The sequence below is a fragment of the Siphateles boraxobius genome, unplaced genomic scaffold (genome assembly GCF_051911475.1).
Source record: "Siphateles boraxobius isolate OS27281-9 unplaced genomic scaffold, OSU_SipBor_1 3, whole genome shotgun sequence".
Taxonomy (NCBI): Eukaryota; Metazoa; Chordata; class Actinopteri; order Cypriniformes; family Leuciscidae; genus Siphateles; species Siphateles boraxobius.
Window position 1 is genome coordinate 7,125,996 of NW_027508919.1, and position 22,707 is coordinate 7,148,702.

Below are 22,707 nucleotides of genomic sequence, written 5' to 3' on the forward strand. Positions count from 1 at the left end.
CACTGGTAGGCTGCAGCAGTTGCCCGCAGGGCAGCCAATGAGCACGCGAGATGGCCTGCTCTAGGTCTGCTAGCTGCTGCACTGCGTTGACAATGAATACAAAATTGAGGATAATTTTTTGGCTTCAATATCTCGAGAAGATTAATCTTTCCCGTAGCGTAAGCTAGAGAGAACCGAGATTACGTTAGTAACCGAGTATCGTTTATTCATGATATGTCACAGTCAGTGCATTAACTAATGATAAAAAATACAACTTTTGATTTTAATGTTTTAGTAAATCCTGAAATTAACTAAGATTAATAAATGCTGTAGAAGTGCAGTTCATTAGCTAATGTTAACTAATGAAACCTTATTGTAAAGTGTTACCGATTCATGATAGCTAACATTGTCTTTCATACATATAATACATACATTAAATTTACAACATCAACAAAACTAAAAATTTATTTTCCATAATTACCTTCTTGATTCTCACTGTTTTGTTTGGTAAAATAAATAATATTTAGTAATATTATCATAATTTCCCTATTTTCATTTGATGTGTTATGTAGTCTAATAATTGTATCAACATATTTTCTTAGAATGCCAAAGAAAGAAAGAATAAAAACAAAAAAAAATCAAGAAGTAATCATTTTTTTATGTAGTGCCCTTTTTGGTCCCTCCGCCCCTGCCCCGAGGAGGTCTGTGCACGCCACTGAGTCAACCTAATATAAAATCACAGTGCTCTGTTTAAATAGCCGTAGTACAATTCGTACCATTCAGCGTAAGCACCGCTCAACTGTGATGTTTCCAAGCACATTTTTGCGTATGTGAAAAGGATGATTTTTTCCTTTCGATATTGCAACGTGAGTGAAGTTTCTACAAATCCTATAATAAAGAATAGTTTACCATCAAATACATCGCGAATGTTGAAACATTTTGATTCTAATGAGAGAGTTATGTGAGCATAATGCCCCTTACTTTTACTTTCGCTTTAAATGTATGTAGGCGGCCTATAGCTTGATCAAATTATTTCAGAATCGATTTTGCGTCAAGGATCAGCAAGTGCATGTGCATCATCAAATCAAAAGTGGTTAAAAAAGTGCCGAGGTGATTTTTTTTCTCCGCACAAGCCCATGGGTCGCGTCCAAAAAAAAAAAACAAAAAAAAAAAAGGGTCCCTCTTGAAAAAGTTTTAAAACCACTGCATTAGAGGTTGAGACTTGAGACATGAACAGCATGATATGGACCCTTGTTTTGGATAGCAGCGCAATAGCTGCACAAAATCCTCCGCCATGATGCTGCGCTGCTTCCCGTAGCTGCACAGCCGACACGAACGAATGCATTAAAATCTCAGTGAGACAAACAACTGACTTCAGGAGTTGGTATGCTATTGGAGGTAATTCTGAAATATAATTAGCAAAGATTTGCTGCTCCGAGTCCCGGATTGGGCTTGTTTCCAAGTTGGCTAACTGTTAAGTTATATATAGCTAACAGAACACTATTTAGCTACTCTTTGTTCATATAAAAGGAATATAATTTGATAAAAGTGTCATTATTTAAAAAAAAAATTTGTGAACAGTATTTCCTAAATATCAGTTTGTTTAACACATGTTAGAGAAATATATATATTTTAGAGTGTTGAATACCAAGTAAGTTAGCCTGTGGCTAATGCTGATAGCAAACCAGGTTAGCTGTTTGCTTGTTTGTTTGTTTTTAAATAGAGGCACTGGATGTTTATTATTTTAAACGTGTGTGATTAACATGATGTTTCATGTTATGTCACTCTGTGGAGGCTGCGTTTTAAAATATTGATTAGTTTAATTGGGGCATTAACATAGCATCGAGCTAGTTGTTTGTTAGCTTGCGTTTTTTGTTGCATGTCTTCATTTGGTCTTCTTTGACATGCACGTAATTGTCTAATAATGACGATAAAATATTATTAGACATGTTGCTAATCTAATTAACTTCGTGTTTTAGCGTGCGTAACAGGTGTGTTTTGTTCTTGTAAGGAGCTAGTTGTTGACAAGTTGCGTCTGTTTTGACAGTTAGCGATGTAATTTAACTGCCTGTTTATTTATTACTTAAATTATTAATGTTACCTAAAAAAAGGTAAGACGAAAATTTGTGGAAAACAAAGGACTGTGCTTAACCTTTTTAGCTGTCGAATGTCTTGGGATGCTGTCACATGATGCGATCGGCAGCTCGTAAAGTTTGACAAACAAAATGTTTGGTCTTATCTGAGTTATTGAATCTCAGTCGTTATCTAATCTTATTTCATATAGCCTTTAAAGTCTCATTCTATTTACAGACAAGTTTCGTCTGTGTGTGTGTGTGTGTGTGTGTGTGTGTGTGTGTATATATATATATATATATATATATATATATATATATATATATATATATATAAATAAATAATAGGCTTTAAGATGGCATATTTTTTTCTTGTTATATAAATCTGATTATGTATTTGTCCCACACAGTGCTCTAGGGATGCCCAAGGAGAAATATGACCCGCTTGATTCCAGGCGGATGTACACTATCATGTCCAGTGAGGAGGCAAACGGTGGGAAAAAATCCATTTGGGATGGGCTTGAAATAACTGGTACGTGTTTTGAATTAAATCCTCTGATTGATATCTATTTTGATGAACTAACTTCAGATCACTTCTACAATGGAAGTTAAACCAATTAAAGAGAGATCTTTTAATTAGTATTTATATCTGTTTCTGTCTCAGGTAATGTTCGGAGTCTCAGCTCGGGCCTTTGGTCACTAACACACCTCACTGCTTTGCATCTCGGTGACAACTCCCTGTCACGCGTTCCACCTGAAATTGCCAAGCTGCACAACCTTGTGTTCTTGGACCTGTCGTACAATAAAATCAGGAGCCTGCCAGCAGAGCTTGGCAATATGGTGTCTCTCAGGTGAACTACTTGGAGCAAAAGCTGTGTTATTCTCTCCGTGGATCATTAGTTCCATTTAATGTATTTGCGATACAAAGGAAAAAAAAGGAACTTGATGAAACTAGATCTCTACTAACACGGTTTCCACAGTCATGGGAATGCCAGTAAAGTTTAAATTGTGATTACCAGGTCTAATCTCGAGGTTATAAATGTCAATAGTGAATTTGAGTATCAGTTATTAAAAAATAAATATTAAAATATTTTTCAATGTTAGTTATTTCATTAATGTTAACAAATTTCACCTTATTGTAAAGTGCTATCAATGATAAAAAAACTTTAAACTTTAAAAACTTAACTTATTGTTATTGTTTTTTTGATCTAGCATTAAGTGCATAGCTGATCAGTTTATTGGTCGTTAACATTCGTTTTGTGTTTTCCACAGGGAACTGCTTTTAAATAACAACCAGTTGCGGGTTCTGCCTTTTGAATTGGGGAAACTGTTTCAGTTACAAACACTGGGGTTGAAAGGTGAGTGTCATTGTTCTGGGGATTGCAACATCTTGAGATCATCACTTTGTAGTGAATGTTTCCTACTGTCTGTTTTTATGTGTCTCTGCAGGCAATCCACTCACTCAAGAAATTATGAGTCTCTACCAGGAGCCAGATGGCACCCGGCGACTGCTGAACTACCTTTTGGACAATCTAGCTGGTGCTATTAAGCGTAGTAGGTGTCTCGGACAAATTAACTGTTTAAAATCTGTAGGGCTGGTCCGAATACCATTTTTTTTTTTTAGCTTAGAAGCTTCGTTAGTAATCAACAAAAATATTCAAAGCTTCAGAGAAATGAAAAAATAAATAAATAAACAAGGCTCAAACATCCATTTCGTAACAGACATGCGTGTTTATTTGAACACTTCCGTCAATGAAACAACACACTAATGCATTGAAATAAATATCAGTAAATAATGGTAACTTAAATAATATAATAAAGTTAAATATTTAAAAAATATTCATTTTATATTTCCACACAAATATGGGTGATATAGCCTAAGCCTTACCACTCTGTGCTTTGAGAGGGATGTGGGACACGCGCAGGAAAGAGACCATCTCTTTTCTAATATCTTTGTTTTCTACTTGTTGTAAAAGGTCTAAACAGCATATTTTATCTTCCACAAGGGCAAGACGTTTAGGCTGTTTGATTTTGAAGTTAAGCTAAAATCACCCGCATGTGTGAAACGCGCTTTACAAATAAACTTGACACGCCTTATCTAATATAATAAAATCTGATCACAAGAAAAAACTGTTAAAAAAATTTGACGTGCAAGTAAAAAGTTTGACTATCTGTCCTACATCAGCATTTGTTCTACTTTACCGCAGTAAAGAATGCGAATATAATAGGCCTAATTAAACGCGAACCAAAAGAAGAAATGTTTATAATCCCCTGCGAAAACGGGTGAGACATGAGTGAAGAGATTCCATGTCCAGTGGAATAACTAATGGAATATTGTTAAATTCGCTGATTATCTGGAAACCAGATCGCAAAATACAAAGCCGACAAAGCTTAAATTTATGGTCTCACCCACAACTCTCATTCGTCTTGAATCCAAATGTTTCCATGGCTGCGATGTAACATTTAATTGCTACCCTATGATTTATTTTGTAAACAAAGCTTCGCTTCACTTGTGTCATAATATTCATGTTAAACAGCATTCAAAAAATGTATTTTAGCGGGCCACCACCGGTGGTGTGGATGTCAAGTTCACCAGCACAGCTCTAAGTAATGGGTAAAAAGGCTAATACATTTTGTTTCTATTATTCTATTTTCCACAATGTCATAGCAACGAAGCTTAACAAAAATGCAGGCTCATGCAGTTGTGCGCTCTAGACGGAGAATACTCACTTTGTACACTTTGTAAACTCGCACTCGATCGGCCCAAAGTCCGGCATCCGACCAGCACGGAAGGTCTCTGCATGTTACTGTCTTTTCTCGCAGCAATGTATTTTTGGTTAAATGCAATACATTTTTTTATATGTATTTTCTCGTTATTTCATCTGACTCCATAAATGAAATGGTTTTAATGATATCTGTGCATCATTAAGTGTGAGCGAATGTTTTACTATTCTTTTAAACTCTTGCATGAAAATAATGTCAAAGTCAATTAGAATAATCAAATGTAGTAATTTATTATGTCAGGTAAATGTATCATGCCAATTTCATAATCATTCAAATATAATGAATACAATAACATCAAATGCTCTGGAATAAAGAGAAGAGATGCAAACCCGACATTAGGAAAAACATGAAGCTGAGAGTTTCGCAACTCTCAGCCTCACCGGCTGATCTGAGGTACAGAAAAGGCCCTGATCCTTTTGCTGCATTTCATTATATAGACAGACCTCATTTCAAATGTAAACATGAGTTCACAGTGTAAATTTACCTGCGGGTAACCATTTGCTAGCAGTGGAAATTTGCATTGAGTTAACACCTTCTGACCATTTGTCTGAAAGACACACCCTTCTGTGTACAAGATATTTCTAAACTCTTAAGATCTTTATTACCTTTTGGTTTACTTCTTTGGGAATGAGACATTTGTACCAGTCACACCAGTCGAGACATTTCAAATAATACCAAACATGTATAAAACTCGATGATAATCATTCACATTAAATAATTTAGATTCTTGTGTGAGTTTGGGTAATCTCTGCAAGAGTGAAGAATGAGGGAAAGAGATGTAGATTAGGATGAGGGAGGTGAGACCTTCGTCTTGAATGGTCCACAAGAGTGAGTTAAAATGGTAATTTCCTTTTTCTCAGAGAATAGCCCCCTCTTACAGTTCTTCCAGTGTTTCCAGTCTTACAACTTATTAGGCTAAGAAGCAAATATATTTATTAAGTATAACGAGGTTGGGCTCCTTCAACTGTCCATCCTAATAAAAACGGCTAGGCTATATAAGATAATTGTAAAAAAGAGTATTGTATTTCGCCAGATTTTATAGTGTAAACCTATTCAATTGCGAATGAGAACAGTTTCGAGGGGATGTGTGAAAAAAAAGAAAGAAAGAATATTCGAATCCCAAAATTTTCAATCGAATACCAACCCACCGAACGAATATTCGGGTCCAGCCCTGAAGATCTGTCCATGTCTGTTTTTTCCCCCTCTACATTTCCTCTCTAAAATTAATGTAGTATCATGGACTGTTGTCCATGTTTCACAGTATTCACTGTTAATGCTGGGCGATTATATCAAATATTTACAATATCTACATGAAGCTCTTGTTGATTTAATGCACAATCAAAAAGTCTAAATATCAAAATACTATTACAATGTAAAATAACTGATTTCTATTTTAATATATTTTAAAATGTAATTTATTCCTGTAATGGCAAAGCTGAATTTTCAGCATAATTTCTCCAGTGTCACATGATCCTTCAGAAATAATTTTAATATGCTGATTTGGTGCTCAAGAATCATTTCCTCTTATCAATGTTGATAACAGGATTCTTTGATTTAATAGGAATTGCAAATTACACCATTTATTATTGAATGTTTTGTAACAATGTACAATTATTTAATGTCACACTTGATCGCTTTAATGCATCCTTGCTGAATAAAAGTTTTCATTTATTTTTATGAAAAATTCTACTGCCTTCAAACATATAAACTAGTGTATCTATCAGTATGAGAGCATTCAGGCTGGTGTTTTAAAAAGTCAAGTAATTTCAATTTCCGTTCTGGTTCAATTTCAAATTCTGATTCAGCTTCTGTTCATTTTTTTAAAAACTTTTGCACAGCAGTTATTTTGTTTTTATCCTGTTTAAATGCTGATACACAATTGATTTCTAAATTGTGATTCAACTGAAAAATTGAAAAACATCGTAGAATTGCACAGCTGTTTTTTTTTACCTTTACAGATTAAATTCAAATGATTGTGCTGAAATGCATATACTTTGCCTTCACAGTCCCAACAGAGCAACCTCCATCCAGATCCTGGATTGTGCTGCAGGAGCCTGAAAGGACGAGACCAACAGGTAGATGTTTCTTAAAAAAACGTAGAAACATTATTCGAAACCTGAGGACACTTTGCCTGATATAATGCTCTCCTCTTTGCTTCACCAGCCCTGTTAACTGTAATGTGCTACAACGTGCTGTGTGATAAGTACGCCACACGCCAGCTTTATGGCTACTGCCCGTCCTGGGCCCTTAATTGGAGCTACAGGAAAAAGTCCATTATGCAGGAGATCCTCAGCTGCAATGCAGATATTATCAGCTTACAGGTATAAAGAACTTATGCTAGCCCAGGGGTACTCAAATCACGTAACTTGTGGTTACTTTTTAGTTATAGAGCACAATGTGCAGTAAGTTACAGCAATGTCTCAAAACAGACAAAAATGCAGTATTTACAATTTATCGTAACTGTAAATTTAATTCAAATACTTTTTTAATTCAATACTTGCATTTGCTTCACATAATAATCCACTGATAACCTTATGGTGTATTTGAGAATGCCTGTCCTAATAGATGAAGTGTTCTCCTTGTGTTTTGTTTCTTTAAAGGTCACTTTTTTTTTTTTTAGCTCAGTGATGCACAACCGGTAGCTCTGAATAGTCAATGGGTTTACCCCTACAGTACTGTTTGTCAGAGTCACTTAGTCTGCTGTTTCATGCACAGGAAGTGGAGACGGAACAGTATTATAACTACTTCCTTGTGGAGCTGAGTAAACAGGGATATGATGGATTCTTCAGCCCAAAATCCCGGGCCAGAACCATGTCTGAATCGGACAGGAAACATGTAGATGGATGTGCGATATTCTACAAGACTGAAAAGTGAGTAAAGTAACACTTCAAGTGTTGAGAAGTGTGGTGTAAGACTCTGTCTGACAGATATGTTTCAAAGTTGTTTTGAATGAAAACATGGATTTTTTTTTTGTGCTTTTTTTTGCCTTTAGGTTCAGCATGGTGCAAAAACACACAGTAGAGTTTAACCAGCTGGCTATGGCCAATTCAGAGGGCTCGGAGGCTATGCTGAATCGGGTCATGACCAAGGACAACATTGGTGTGGCCGCATTGCTGGAGCTAAAGAATGAGTTAATGGAGGTGTCATGTGAGTATCTGCACGATAAAACTTTTTTCACCCATTGTGACTATTTATGACAATTGAGCAACCTCTTTCCCACATAAATGGAATTTTAAAAAATAATATTGCCTTTAAATGGTACTATAATACAGTAAGTTAATTTTTTTAAAGAAATTAATACTGTTACACAAAGTTGATTAAAAGAGACATTAAAGATTTTTGCATTGTTGCAAAAAATGTTTTTTTTAAATAAATGCTGTTCCTGAACTTGCTTTTTATCAAAGAATATGCTTTCCAAAAAAAAAGTTTTCAACATTGATAATAATAATGGTTTCTAAATGTTTCAAATCATGTCTCACTGAAGACTGAAAATTCAGCTTGGCCACTATAGGATTAAATTACATAACTTTTCTATTTAATTTTTTTTTATTATCTTAAATTGTAATATTTCTCACTATTACTGTTTTTACTTTTATTTTTATATATATATATAAATAAATATAAATGCAGCCTTATTGAGCATAAAAGGTGCTTGCTTATCACAAATATAATTCTACAATAAAAATAAATGCAATGTTAATTTCTTCATGCAAAATATAATGTCCTATTTACACATTTCACAAACAGCCTTTTTCCCCCTTCCTACAGCAGGTAAGTCTGTCCATGCTATGGAGAAACAGCTCCTACTAGTGGCTAATGCTCACATGCACTGGGACCCAGAATATTCTGACGTGAAGCTGGTGCAGACCATGATGTTTCTGTCAGAGGTGAAGAGTATCATAGACAAGGCCTCCCGCAGTCTGAAGCTCTCCTCTGTGTCTGGAGAAGCCAACACCATCCCTTTAGTGCTGTGTGCTGACCTCAACTCACTCCCTGACTCGGGTAAGCCTTCTAAAGCCACAGTCTCATTTTCTCATTTGTATTGTTAAAAGTGTGTTTTTGAGTCCTATAATAAAGGATTGACTGATGTGAGTTTAAAAAAAGTTATGTACAAATGTTATTAAAAAAATGTTCTTGCTCTGTGTGACATGCTCTTGGTTACCTTAGTAGAGAAGTAGTTTCAGAGGCAGAGAACTTTGATGAAAGATTATTAAAACAAACTTCCTTTAAAAAGTACAAGCACTGATGAATTATAAACCATCTGTTTAAAGTCCCTGTAAAGGCAATTTAAAAAAAAATTCTAAACGCATTAGAAATGTATTGCTAAAACATATTACAAAGACTGTGAACTGTGAAGTACTGAATTGTGGATTTAGACCGTTAAACAGTTTTTCACGGGTCTAAAACGGCGCTCGATGACGCACTGGAGCCCCTGAGCTCCTGGACTCGCCCCTACTTGATGACGCACTAGAGCCACTGAGGCTGGCCCCTCCCCTAACAATATAAATAGAGCACATTCGCATCAGTTTGGTGCTCAATCGCGAGTTACTGTCAGTACTATTTATTTGTTACTACAGCGTACAATTTGTTAGTTAGCTATATCTTTGTCACGGAAATGCATACTACCTGGATGCGATCATGTACAAAACAGATCGGTGTCCTTATTTAAATTTCCTAAAAACGATCACATCAAGAAGAGGTGGATTAATTTTGTGAAGAGCCACCTTGATGGAGAGCTGAGGATCACCACCAAAACCCGCCTCTGTAGTGATCATTTTACACGGGATAGTTTTATAGACTTTCGTCGAAGACAACTGGGATTCACTGATCCGCTGTTACTGGTGTATGGGGCCGAACCAACTATCTCCCGCCTCGGGCCTTTATCCTCCTGTCGCGCCGACAACTGGAGCCAGTATCGGCAGTGCGTGCCCACCAATGAGTGTAAGTTGCCTTGTGTGCTTATGCTATAATTAACCTAATAAGCTGCTAGGAGCATCCATTCCGGCTGTAGCGGGTAACAGTTGAGCTTTACCGCGAGTGGGTGTGGTTACAGCGCAGCCAGCTGAAGCACGCCCCCAGCGTTTGAGAGCAGAGACTACTGCTCATTTTTTCAAGATTTTGATATTTTGTACTTGCCGGCTTTTTTTATCATTCAAATTTGGCTGGGTGGCTAATAACACATTTTTCTGTGATATGACAAACTCAGAACACTTACTTCATTTTGACTTTACAGGGACTTTAATAGTTGCGTCTGTAGACATGTTTAATGAGTTTCGGTTCTGATTGTAGGTGTTGTGGAGTACCTGAGCACAGGCGGGGTGGACTGCACACACAAAGACTTCAAGGAGCTGCGCTACAGCAACAGTCTGACCAACTTCAACTGCAACGGCAAGATCAGCACATCTAGTGAAAGGATCACGCATGGTTTCAAGTTGAAGAGTGCCTACGAGAATGGGCTCATGCCTTTCACCAATTACACTTTTGACTTCAAGGTAAGTAGTGAGTTAAATAAAGAGACTGCCACTGTTCCGAGTTTACATCTAGTTATATCAAAAGTATCAATACTAAGATGATTTTTACTATAAAATGATGTATTGATACAACTTTTTCTTTTAAAACTGTGTCATTAGGACCCATTTCTGTATCTGAAACTCTAGGTCCAAAATCTCACTCTCCAAACAGGGATGGATGTATTGATATTGACCTTAGCGTTTCATTTTGTTAACTTGACATGCATGCAGTGTCATGTTGTGCCATTTCTTGCTCTGCCATGTGTGGTAACGTGACAGATGAACAGCAGAAAGAATGAAAACAGCTCTTGTTGTGTGCTTCAACTGTGTGTGCTCACAACTCCCTTTTTTAAACCCAATTTAGGGTGTCATTGACTACATCTTCTACTCCAGGCCACAACTGAGCTTGCTGGGTGTCCTTGGGCCTTTGGACACAAACTGGCTCTTGGATAACAATATCAGTGGTTGCCCACACCCTCACATCCCCTCAGATCACTTCTCCCTGTTTGCACAACTGGAGTTGGTCCTGCCTTATCCTCCCCCTCTTAATGGGATCCACTTAAGTGGACACAGGTAGTGAGCCCTCCCGGCCACTGGTGGCGCTGCAGAGTCCCAACTCTTATAAGTTTTTTGAAAACGATAAAACCTCTAAGCTGTTTCTTTTTTAATATATATATATATATATATATATATATATATATATATACACATACATATATATATTTTTCTTCTCTTGTACCTTTATTAATGTTTTAGGGTCCAACATGTTCCAATTTGTCAGGGAGTTTTTTTTTCTATTTAAGCTAGATATATATATTTTTTTTTTAATCAATCCCTCCCATAGGCTGATATATTATCATAATTGTTTTTTTTTTAATTGTTGGACATAGCTTGTGTGCATGCAATGTATCAACTGTAAGATGAGGCTAAGACTTGGTCACACACTCAAAGGGATTGCAGATTGTTTTAGTTCCTTTTATGGTCAGATATTAATAATATAACCAGCTGTTATTGTAATTCTGCAAATAAGCATTAACCAATTTCTTCATGAATTCAACCTCAATTTAAACACTTTTTTTTTTTAAGTTGACATTCCACTGAACAGAGACATTGCTAGCAGTTGAATTTAATTTCAGACACACTTACAAAATTCACCTTTGGATGAGTGACCAATGTTTTTTGCAGACCAAACTCAGTAAGTAAAGTTGTCCCCAACCGGGAAAGAGAATGGAACCCCAAAAGCTTTTCCACTTGTGCGGTGCTGAAACTTGCTCTACATCGGTGCTTCATCTCCTGATGTTTTAATCTTCCATCAATGGTGCAATATTCAGAACGCTCTATACGTTCTAAGCGAGTGCACTGTTACGGAATGTTTTTACACGCTTATATAATGTAAAAAAAGCACTTGTTTGTCTTTCTCTCCCTCAGATGGGAGTTGGAATGGATTGAGCTTAATATGTAAACCAAATTATTTTAGATGTCTCGATTCAGCGACACTGCTTTTTTTCGCACTATTGTTTTAACCAGTTATATGGGGGCAGGATCTTTGTTGCTTTGTACGACAGGCTATGTGAATAATATAAACTGCGCTTGATATCACTGTGGTTATAAACGGGAGGTTTTTATTAGAAAGGGAGGTTTTATATAGGGAGTCTTTTAACCAGCAATTTGTCACTGTATTAGGTTGAAAAGGATTTCCCATACCTTTTTATCCTCACATTACACGTCTTTGAAAGATCTGTAGCACTGTTTTAAGGCTAGTAATGTTCCGACCTAGCCATTACTACCCCTACATTGTATCAGAAGGGTTCTCCCAGGTCTTTGTACAAAATGTAATTGAATATATTAACAGAGAAATTTAGGCTTGACTTGATTGTATATGAGCCACATTCAAGAATTTTTCTTTTTTTTAAATTTTATTAAATGTTCTTTTGTACTAAGAATAAATTATGATCCAAATTCAGAAAAATAAGATTGTGTTGTAAGCTACATTTTTATAAAAATTACTCAAACTTACCAGCTTGTATAAAAGACAAAGAGGTTGTTCCTGGTTCTCACTGCCATACTTTTGCACTCATTTTGCACTTTTTTTTTTTTTACTATTGTTATTTATTTTCTTTTGTAACTTTCAGAGTACATGCTTTCCTTTCCATCCAATCATTCATCTCGAACTCTTTTTTTTCAGTGTGTCTTGTTGCTGTATATGTAAAGGGAGGGGAGTCGGGAAGCTCCGTAACATGCAATCTGTCTATGTGAAGTCAAGTCAGTAACATTCCTTTATATATAGCGCAACTGTGTTTCTGTTTTGCACACTCTTCAGCGAGCAACTCCACCTGCAACCACCTGTCTTGGAAAAAAAAAAACATTTACTGTTGTTGTGGTGGAAATTTTATGTAGTTTATTTTCGGATTGCATTATGCTATCAGTGCATCTTCATCTTCTTGAGGTTTCAAGAAATCAGGTATAGGACATTTATTTTTGCTTCAAGAATGTTTTGAATGCTAAAGTGACCTTTAGCATTTCTGAACTTGTGATTTTTTGCAACACACATTTTAAAGTCAAGACTGTGAACACATTTCCATATTTACATTTATCTGTCTAGAATCGGTTTTAAATGGTCAAAATATTTCCTGTTTAGTGCCAGCTTGATGCATTCCTCTGAAGCCAATTGTAAAAGTTAGATTATCATGTTATGGTTCCTCACGTGTCATTTTTAATTTTGAAACTATCTTCCTAACCTAGTTCTGAGCCTTTGGACCAAATTATCATCTCTAAGACTTGTAAAGGGTGGTCTGATTGTGGTTAAATGTTTAGCACTTTATTTTTTTCCACTAAACTGATGTCAGCATGACCATCACACGTTGAACATGTCACAAATCAGTTTCTTTCAACTATGCATCAGTATCGCTTTTACGTCTTGCTTTATTTTAGCAGTAAGAACCAGAGCAGTCTTCTGTTATTCAGGGCCTCTTCACAATATTCTTTAGCATTTTGTTTTGTCTTAAGTGACTATGAATTGTTAATGGTATAGTAGAAATGAGATTAGCTTTTTGTAAAATGTGAATAAAATGTGTATTGAATATTTCCTTTCTACAAAACAAATGAGTTGTGTTGTGTGTGTGTATATAATGAGTTCTCCTGTATTATTGGTGTCTCTTTTTAAGGATCTGTTTCGCATCGCTTATTGGTCCTATAACTAATTTGCTCCTCTGACTGGAGTAGTGCCCAAAGATAGATAATGTTAAATCTGTAGGGCATCCTGCTTTGTTAGTAGACTAGTTTTCGTGCAGTTTAATGTCATAATGGAAAACAGTTTTACATCAGTGTCCAGTTGCATATAGCCAGACTTAAGACTGTGCCTTAAGAACTAATTTGACACTAGCAATTAGTCAAAAGGTAATCAGTTTTACTTTCTGATTCAAATTAGACCAATCGACCTTTTTATGTAACTGACATTAAAAAGTTAGGACCAGTCTTGAAGAAAATAAAATGAGATGACTATCTTTTAAGACGAGTCTAAGCAGTTTATGCAACTGGCCCCAGGTGTTATCGATGATGGTTTCTCGCTTACATTAAACTGTATGGTAAAGTATTAGACTTATCAAATATCGGTGCATTTCAATCAGTGATAAGTGGTTGTACCTGACTTTGCCACTTAAAGTGATTGAAGTAACAGAATAGATAATGGAGACAAAATTGATTTGTTTTTAATTCATCTTTCCCAAACAAAGACCATAAATGTCAATGTATTTTCTTAATTTCAGTAGGACACATCCAACATCTACGCTTAAACTAGTGCGAAACTGCAAATAATAATCAAATCTTTCTTTACGGTCTTATTTTCTCTCTTATTTTTCTTTACCTCTGGCTTTCCTTCTGGTTTACCCCTTATATTATAACATCTTTTCCAGCCTTTGTTTTTGATACTAAAAACCTGCTGCAATAAAATTGATAGATTATCTGGGCCATTTTAATTTTTACATACCGTGCGTTTCATAAAGGCCAATGACCTTTTATTGTAGTTTCTCTTTGACTAACACTGTATTTACTGTCATGAGCCATTATGTAGTACATGGGATCAACTCTTGTTTACCATTCAAGATAATGCCAGCAGAGATACAGACTCGAAGAAAAAGAAAAGCTTTCATGATATTCAATGAATGTTCGGTCTCTAATAAACCCAAGAAAGGCAGCTCTTAAAAAAAAATCTTTGGAAAAGAATGGTAAACAACTATTTTCTGTCCGTTCTCTGTATACTTAGTTTAAGAGATTTGTACATAGAAGTTCCTGTACAGTAATGTATTTTCCTATCTATGGTTGATAATAAATTATTTCTGCTTCATGACCTGTTGTATTTCCTTTAAATCTGCCACTGTACCTTTTGTGAAATGTGCAAATTGCGATAATAGAATTAGTGTTCAATATGCTACTCTTAGCTTAATGCTTTAATTATTATTATTCTTTCTGGCACTTTTAGTAGTGACTTTTAGGTTTCTTCTCTTTAAGAGGCTTAATGAGGTATTATCCACAAGGGGGTGCCATGTGAACAGATGGACCGTAACAGGCCACAACTACACATCCAATAGTTACAAATATGAGCTGAGAACACAAAACGGTCTTTAGGGTTTAACAGCTAAATGGCTTTTAGTAACACTGATGCTGATTCATGAACATCTTTTCTCAGTAGTCCGTTGCTTATTCTTGTAAACAGAATGATAACACTGAATTCAGAACAGTGGAGGATTTCTTAGCAATAATCTTCTGCAGTGTTAATTTTTATAGAATTTTTCTTTTGTAGTCATAGTCTTGATGTTCTTTCAAGTAGTCAGTTTTCCTTGATTTCATATTGTTGTCCATTTTACTTTTACAGAAATAAGTTTTGAAAATAAAATTAATATTTAATTAAAATATTGTGCTAAATGATCAAAATGTGTCAGACTGTAACAGTCTAAAACAAAGTTTTATTTTATTACTCTCAATTTTAAATGCATGTTTTGTAACAACATCCTTTTTGAAAACCTATGCTCCTGACATTTAATTTAAAGGTGTCCTATTATGCCTTTTTGCAAAGTCTATGGTTTTGTTTTAGGCAATTCTAGAATGTTTTCATGCTTGATTGTTAAAAAACAACACATTTTTCACATATTTTACATATTACAGCTCTTCTCTCCCCAGTCTGGTTGAACTTCGTTTTCGATGAAGCCCCTCCTTCTGAAATACAAAATGTGCTGTGATTGGTTAGCTGGCAAGGGTTTTTTTCTTTGAAGAAGTTTGCCATATACTGTACCAAATTAATCGACATTGAATCAAAATCGAATCAAATTTGACAGCCCTAGTGTCAATAAATGTGCCTTTTTTTAAATGTGATTTTAAATCAGGATTTTTTTTTTCTTGTCAGAGTGCACCAGAATTTACATGCTATAAATCACAATTTTCTTCTAAGGGGTGATGCCCCCAAACCCCGTACAGGAATTTAATTCATTTACATTTCACCTTTTTCACCTCTTGTGAGTTTGCCAGTCTGTATATGCCGGACCTGTTCAAATAACTTGGGACACTAAAGAGACCTTTCTACTGGCTCTGAAAACCACCAGAAGACAGATGCTCAAGGCCCTGATCAACTCTGTGAACATGCCATAGTCCTGCTGCAGGGAGGACTGCAGATATGGCCAGAGCAATGAACTGCAATGTTTGTAATATAAGACACTTAAGACAGTGCAACCGGGAGACAGGAATGACAGCTGATCATCCTTGCAGTCCCAAACCGCATGTGTCCGAGAACTTGCAAGTGTCTTGGTGAAAGAGTGGAGTAACATTTTATAGCAAGATCTGGTGCCGTCCATGAAGATGAGAGAGACTAGTTTTTAAAGCAGCTGCTGGCCACACCACATACTGACGGCTTTTGATATTAATCCCTGCTCTGTTCAGGGACTCATTCCATTTCTGTTCACCAAACATCTGTGAAATTTGTTCAGTTTATGTCTCAGTTGTTGAATATTTTTATAGACATACAAAATATCATGTTGAAAATGAGGGAGGGAGGGAGGGGGAGGGGGGCATTATTTATAAATATATAGCCTAAAAACAATGGCTTTGGGTGGCAATGCTTTATGCTATCCTTGCAGATGCACACTTTTCGTTTTTTCATCCGTGGCAGTTTCAAAGCATTAACAATTTTTTACTTTTTTCAAGCAGGTTCCTGTGCTACGCTAGCCTAGAAATTTGAGACGCACCCTAGCGGCAGCAAAATTCTTTTTGCAGACAGTGTAGTCTAGCAACTCTCTGTTGGCATTCGAGCTGGAAAAACCAAACTCTAGGCAGGCCAATCACATCGTGTGTATAGAGTTGGTGGGCGGGCTTAAAATAATGACGGCAGAGTTGTGACGGTTCCGCATGAATTTCCTGCTTGAAAACAAAGAAGATGACGGTCTTTCGAATCGGCTTGGCCGCAACTCTGGAGGACTTGGATTTAAGCTTTTCTTTGAGAAAAGAACAAAGAACGGCACTTAAGTCATTCTTAAAGAAGGAAGCTGTGTTCTGAGTTTTGCCGACCAGATACGGCAAAAGTTTAATATCTAGCTCTGCTGGTGGGAAAACGCATGGGACTCACTCAACCACAAATGTTCATTGCTCTGGTTGGTTGTAGCCATAGACTGTAAAAAAAAAATGGACAAAGCGTCTGTGACGTCACCCATAGACTTTCTGAATAACGGTTTTGAGGTCATTTATGGGGGGTATGGACGGCGCCATCTTTGAAAATCTTGGGAAATCATAACCCCGCCCACCTTCTGGCCAATCCATATATGGGTAAAAGGGCGGGCTTTGTGTGAGACTGAGCCGGCCGGTGGACGAGCCTCTTCAGCCAAGCAGCGGCAGCCTCAGCTAACGTTATAAGATCGACTGGCAGACTAGGCAGTGTTGCCAACTTAGTGCCTTTGTCGCTATTTTAGCGACTTTTCAGACCCCTTTAGCGATTTTTTTTTCAAAAAAGCGACTAGCGACAAATCTAGCGACTTTTTAGACAAACCTCAGTAACCCAGTGCAACTGTAGTAACCCTTGCTTTCTCCCTGCCGTCACTCTTTCTAACTGCGTCTACCTTGTTCAGTGAATGGCTGAGACGAGCAGCAGCACATTCATGTGTTGAGTGCGCGCCAGTTTTTTTGTTTTTCCATAGAATCGTCATTTATCTGCTTCTCTTTTTTTATATTTAAAGAGTTTTGTTTGACCATTTTAATTTCCTTTCTTTTATTGTGCTTATTACTTGTTAAACTCACTATCACAGAGCTTTCACCCAGTTCCCGAACTCTCTCAATTCAGATCATTTTACATATAAAAAAAGTTAGTCATTCACTATATCATAGCTACTTGTTCTATTTTCTGACAAAAATAATATAGGTAATGAGAACAGCTTTATTTGACATTCGGCTATTATATTATTCATTTGGCAGACGCATTTACAGTGTTTCAAACGTCAGTTATAACCAAGTACCTCGGACACTAACTTATCTGAGGCGATTTAATGCTAACTGTTGCAATGCCACTGCCCACAAACTAAATGCTAAATATGATGCTAAATAGTGCTTACTACGTGAAATAGTAGTGGAATGTCACTTACCGTAAAAAATGGAGCGAAGTACTCCTACAGTGTTGTTTAGTGCAGTTTATAGCAGAGCAACCCATTTTATGTACGATAATTCAATACAAATGTTCAGAAAGGATACAGAGGTGGTATGATGTGTTGTGTCAGATCATGGCCGAGACGTCAAATTTCAGGAATTCCACTCGGCGCAACCCATTATCAGCTGTCAATCAAGCTGTCAATCAAAGCTAACCACTCCCTTATTTGTCAAACATTTTATATCTAAATACGATCTCAACTAACGAGTTAGAACAAAAATTCACCACCCTCACAGTTGTCAGGCACTCGGAACCTATCGAAAAATACAATAAAAGTTGTATGAAGCCACAAGTGCAGGGGACTCGCATCGACCAATACTTCTTACGGAGCAAGCCGAGTCAGTCGAGTGAAGTTCAGCAGCAGGAAGAACCCCACAGTCTGCAGAACATCAATAATCCTGCTAGTGGGGAGACGGTACATCAAACTGAAGGGAATGATGAGGCCTCCATTCCACAGCCCGCTACTGAAAAGAAGATCCAGGGATGGAGACCACTTATGATATGGCCTAAATCCCATGAGCAAAAAGATTGGCAAAATGTCGATGAGGATCTTTGTTGTCTGTTGGAACAACTCAAGCGATCAGCTGTGAAGAAAATGGAAAAAATGGGAGAGTTAATTTACAACTACGGAGCTGAAAGATTTGGAACTGTGAGCGGCACCAGAAACCTATGCACCACCAAAATTAAATCCAGGAGACAACAGGAGATAGATCAGCTGGTTAAAGAAAGACGGTTACTGAAGAAACAGTGGAGGAAAGCTTCTGAAGAGGAGAAGGATGGAATAAATGTGCTCCAAGCTGAGATCAAAAGCAGACTTGCAACTTTGCATAGAGCAGAATACCTGAGAAAGAGGCGTCGGAAAAAAGAACAATCAAGAGCCAAGTTCTTTAGTGACACCTTCCGGTTTACAAAAGGTCTCTTCGTAAAGGAAAAGAGCGGCAATCTGGTAACATCAAAAGAAGATCTTGAGGGATATTTGAGGGAGGTCCATTCAGACCCCCATCGTAATGACCCAATTGTTCTCCCCTCTGACATGCCACTTATACATCCCCCACACTCTTCATTTGAAACCTGCCCACCAAAGTGGAATGAGGTAGTTACAACAGTCCGGGGGGCAAGAACAGCATCTTCCCCGGGGCCAAATGGTGTTCCCTACAAGATTTACAAGAATGCACCAGGTGTGCTGAAGTTCTTGTGGAAGCTGATGAAAGTGGTGTGGCAGAAGCAGGAGATACCAACAGTATGGAGAAGGGCAGAAGGGGTCCTTATCCCCAAAGAAAATAACTCTACTGCTGTCGACCAATTTCGTCACATCTGCCTCTTGAATGTAGAGGGCAAGATTTTTTTCAGCATTCTGGCACGTAGATTAGCCCTTTACCTTGAAAAATATGTGTACATTGATACAACGGTGCAAAAAGCAGGTATTCCGGGCTTCTCAGGGTGTTTGGAGCATACATCCATGATCTGCCACCAAATCCAATCTGCCAAGAGGGAGTCCAGAGATCTGCATGTTGTTTTTCTGGATTTTGCAAATGCTTTTGGATCTGTCCCACACAATCTTCTCTGGGTGGCATTTTGTTACTTTGGTGTGCCAAAACCGATCCTCAATCTAGTCCAGTCCTACTTTCAGGATATACAGCTATGCCTCATAACAGAGCAGTATACTACTGCATGGCAGCACTTGGAAGTAGGGATAATGGCTGGATGCACCATCTCTCCTCTGACTTTCACAATGGCTATAGAGGTTATCATTCGTGCGTCACGTTGGGTGGTTGGAGGGGAGCGCTCAGCAGCCGGACTCAGGCTCCCTCCAATCAGGGCATACATGGATGACCTAACCACTCTTACGACCACCAAAGCTTGTACCCGGCGACTCTTAGGCAAGCTTCAGGACACCATCAAGTGGGCTCGAATGAAAATAAAGCCTTGTAAGTCCAGGAGTGTATCTATTGTGAAAGGAAAGTTGACAGAGCATCGCTTCTTCATTGATGGAGAACCAATACCAACAGTGGCAGAGAAATCTGTTAAGAGCCTCGGACGATGGTATCGACAGCACCTTATTGCCTGGCAGTCTAAAACTCTGGTGCCTGCAGTTTGGCCTCCTTCCACGCCTAATATGGCCACTGACTGTCTACGATATTCCTCTTTCCAAGGGCAAAAAGCTGGAGCGGCTGGTTAGCTATTATGCCAAGAAGTGGCTTGGTCTTCCCAGGTGCATTACCAACACAGCACTGTATGGAAAAGGTGTTTTAGAGCTACCTGTGTCCTGCCTTACCGAGGAGTTTAAGTGCGCCAAGGTGAGGCCTGAGATGACTCTGTCAGAGTCTCGAGACACTGTAGTTGCTGGAACTGTCCTTACCCGATCGACTGGAAGAAAGTGGTCCTCAGCTGTGGCGTCAGAGCAAGCAAAATCTGCTCTCAGGCACCAAGAAATTGTCGGGCATGTGCAGTTGGGGAGACAAGGTCTAGGAGTTGGGTAAAATGTACCATTCTGGCACAAAGCATCTCCTTTACAACGGCGAGGTTTAGTCGTGGAAGAAATACGCAAACAGGAGCAGGTGATGAGGCTTACAAAGGCAGTCTAACATGTGAAACAAGGCCAATGGACACATTGGAAGGATGTAGAAAAGAGGAAACTCTCCTGGAGGGAGCTTAGGGGGATGGAGGCACACCGAGCCAGCTTCCTCATTCGAGCAGTTTATGATGTCTTACCATCACCAACTAACCTCCAGCAGTGGTATGGGGAAGATGCCACCTGCTCCCTGTGTCCCTCTTCAGCAAACCTAAAGCACATCTTGGTTGGCTGTAAAACAAGCTTGGCACAAGGCCGGTATACATGGCGGCACAACCAGGTGCTACGGTGCTTGGCGGCCAGCCTTGAGGCCAAGCGAACAGCCACAAATACCCTCCCGCCTCTGCCAGCCAAGCAGTATCCATCAATGGCCTTTGTTCGAGCAGGTATAACACCAAGTAGATTGCAGGGATCCAGCACATATCCGGGCCTGCTGCACAAAGCACGAGACTGGAAGTTATTAGTGGATCTAAACCAGCGGTTGCACTTCCCCACTGAGATTGCAGTAACAAACCTTAGACCTGACATCGTCTTTTGGTCCCCCACCCTTCGCACGGCCTTCCTAGTGGAACTGACGGTGCCATGGGAGGTCTCAGTGAACGTAAGAGGCTAAAGTACTCAGAACTGGCAGCTGATGCTGAGCAGTGTGGGTGGAAAGTCAGGATCTACCCAGTGGAGGTCGGCTGTAGAGGGTTTGTCGGCCGCTCCTCAGTCCAGTTTTTGAAGGACCTAGGAATGCGAGGTCAGGTTCTGCAGCAGATTGTGAAATCCCTTTCCAATGCAGCAGAGGAGGCCAGCCGTTGGCTGTGGTTGAAGAGAAAGGATAGTATCTGGGCATGTAGACAGTAACAGTAGTTGAGCAAGGGGGGATCACAAGCCGAGGGGGGCAAACCTGGGACGCTAGGTATTGCCGATGAGCCCTCTGGAGGTGTTGTGGGTTAATCATCGAAACACTCGTGAAGGAGGGTGCCCACCTGATGACCCCAATGAAGCCAGTGATCCTTGGCACTTGTCTCAATATCTCTCCTATTTCCAGCTTATAGTATATCCATCTTGGGATACGTGGATTCCGGGATTGTAACATCTAGTCCTTTACCTGAGCATGGGACCTACCTGTAAAAACATGAATTCATGCTGTGAAAACGGACATTTTAACATGGGGTCTATGGACATTTGCTCCCTTTTGGGACCTGCCCCTAGCGGATTTTCCACGAATTGCAGTTTTTCGCACTACCGGGTAGGCTTCATTTTTCAGATTAGAATGTTGCCGCTTGGTTGTAGCGCTATCTTATTGCGTGCAGAGGGAATTTGAAAGACAACCGTTTATCCCACCCCTCGGATTGAGGCATGCCAATGGTGAGTTCCCAGACCTAACATCTGGATGTGGGTCTGGTTTGCCAGGCTAGTGCTACACTAGAAGAAAAACTTGTAGGATTTACTTCGAAACAATTTTCATTCCATAATTGCTAGTAAATTTCATAAATACTTGAAGAAATGGAAAGTAAAACATTATTTTAAACATGAAATCTAGAAGTTATATTTACTTTTTTAAATGTATTTATATCTAGGCTATATATTTTACTATGGCTTGTTTGCTTTGCTTCCTCTTCAGCTGCAATCCATCTACACCGTAGAAATAGGGTGAATAGTCTGCCAATGGAAAAAAAAATGCCTCTTTACCTGCTTGAAACCAGTACATGTCAAGGTGGTTAAATCGCAAAATCAAAAGCACTGCCTGGCTTGCCTCATGTCTTGAATCCAACCTGTGGCACCATGTGAATCAGGACCGCCTGAGGAGAATAAACTCAAAATCACACACAGTTAAACTGCCCTGACAGCTGCTTAATAATCATGAAGGTTAAGCAGAGAATCAGACACCATATCTAGTATATGAAGTATATATGAATGCAAAGTTCTCATGGGAAATCATTTGTTTAACTTGAAATTGACTAAAATTAAACGCTGCCTACTTTATTAAATTTAGCCTACTGTTGTAATTATCATGATTGTCGGAGCCAACCTAAATCCACTCTCTATAAATGATAAAGTAAAGGCATGCTGGAGTTGCTTTCCTTTATTCCTGCCGACTTGTGTCATCTGTTTTGCCTGTGC

At 38.4% G+C, this 22,707-nt stretch overlaps 1 protein-coding gene across 4 annotated transcripts; it reads left to right on the forward strand.

Annotated features, from left to right (window-relative positions):
* Window positions 1–1,225: 1,225 nt before the first annotated feature.
* On the forward strand, window positions 1,226–14,690 carry cnot6b (CCR4-NOT transcription complex, subunit 6b). Of its 4 annotated transcripts, none has more exons than XM_077247707.1 (13): window positions 1,226–1,377; window positions 2,462–2,583; window positions 2,716–2,902; window positions 3,324–3,409; window positions 3,501–3,605; window positions 6,842–6,910; window positions 6,999–7,156; window positions 7,551–7,705; window positions 7,828–7,982; window positions 8,604–8,837; window positions 10,125–10,327; window positions 10,710–10,918; window positions 12,531–14,690. In XM_077247707.1, the coding sequence occupies exons 2-13, from the start codon at window positions 2,472–2,474 to the stop codon at window positions 12,613–12,615; spliced, it is 1,758 nt and encodes a 585-aa protein (XP_077103822.1). In that variant the 5' UTR covers window positions 1,226–1,377; window positions 2,462–2,471; the 3' UTR covers window positions 12,616–14,690. The 4 variants fall into 4 exon arrangements, with proteins under 4 accessions (XP_077103822.1, XP_077103825.1, XP_077103824.1 ...); XM_077247709.1 differs by having other exon boundaries at window positions 1,237–1,377; window positions 8,607–8,837; XM_077247708.1 differs by lacking the exon at window positions 1,226–1,377 and adding an exon at window positions 1,575–1,667.
* Window positions 14,691–22,707: the final 8,017 nt, after the last annotated feature.

Bases quoted from the DNA above. Each gene is read 5' to 3' on its own strand.
- cnot6b (XM_077247707.1), top strand. From the start codon at position 2,472: ATGCCCAAGGAGAAATATGACCCGCTTGATTCCAGGCGGATGTACACT. The intron at 7,706-7,827 runs GTGAGTAAAGTA...TTTTGCCTTTAG, and splicing joins ATATTCTACAAGACTGAAAA to GTTCAGCATGGTGCAAAAAC. The intron at 10,328-10,709 runs GTAAGTAGTGAG...AACCCAATTTAG, and splicing joins ATTACACTTTTGACTTCAAG to GGTGTCATTGACTACATCTT.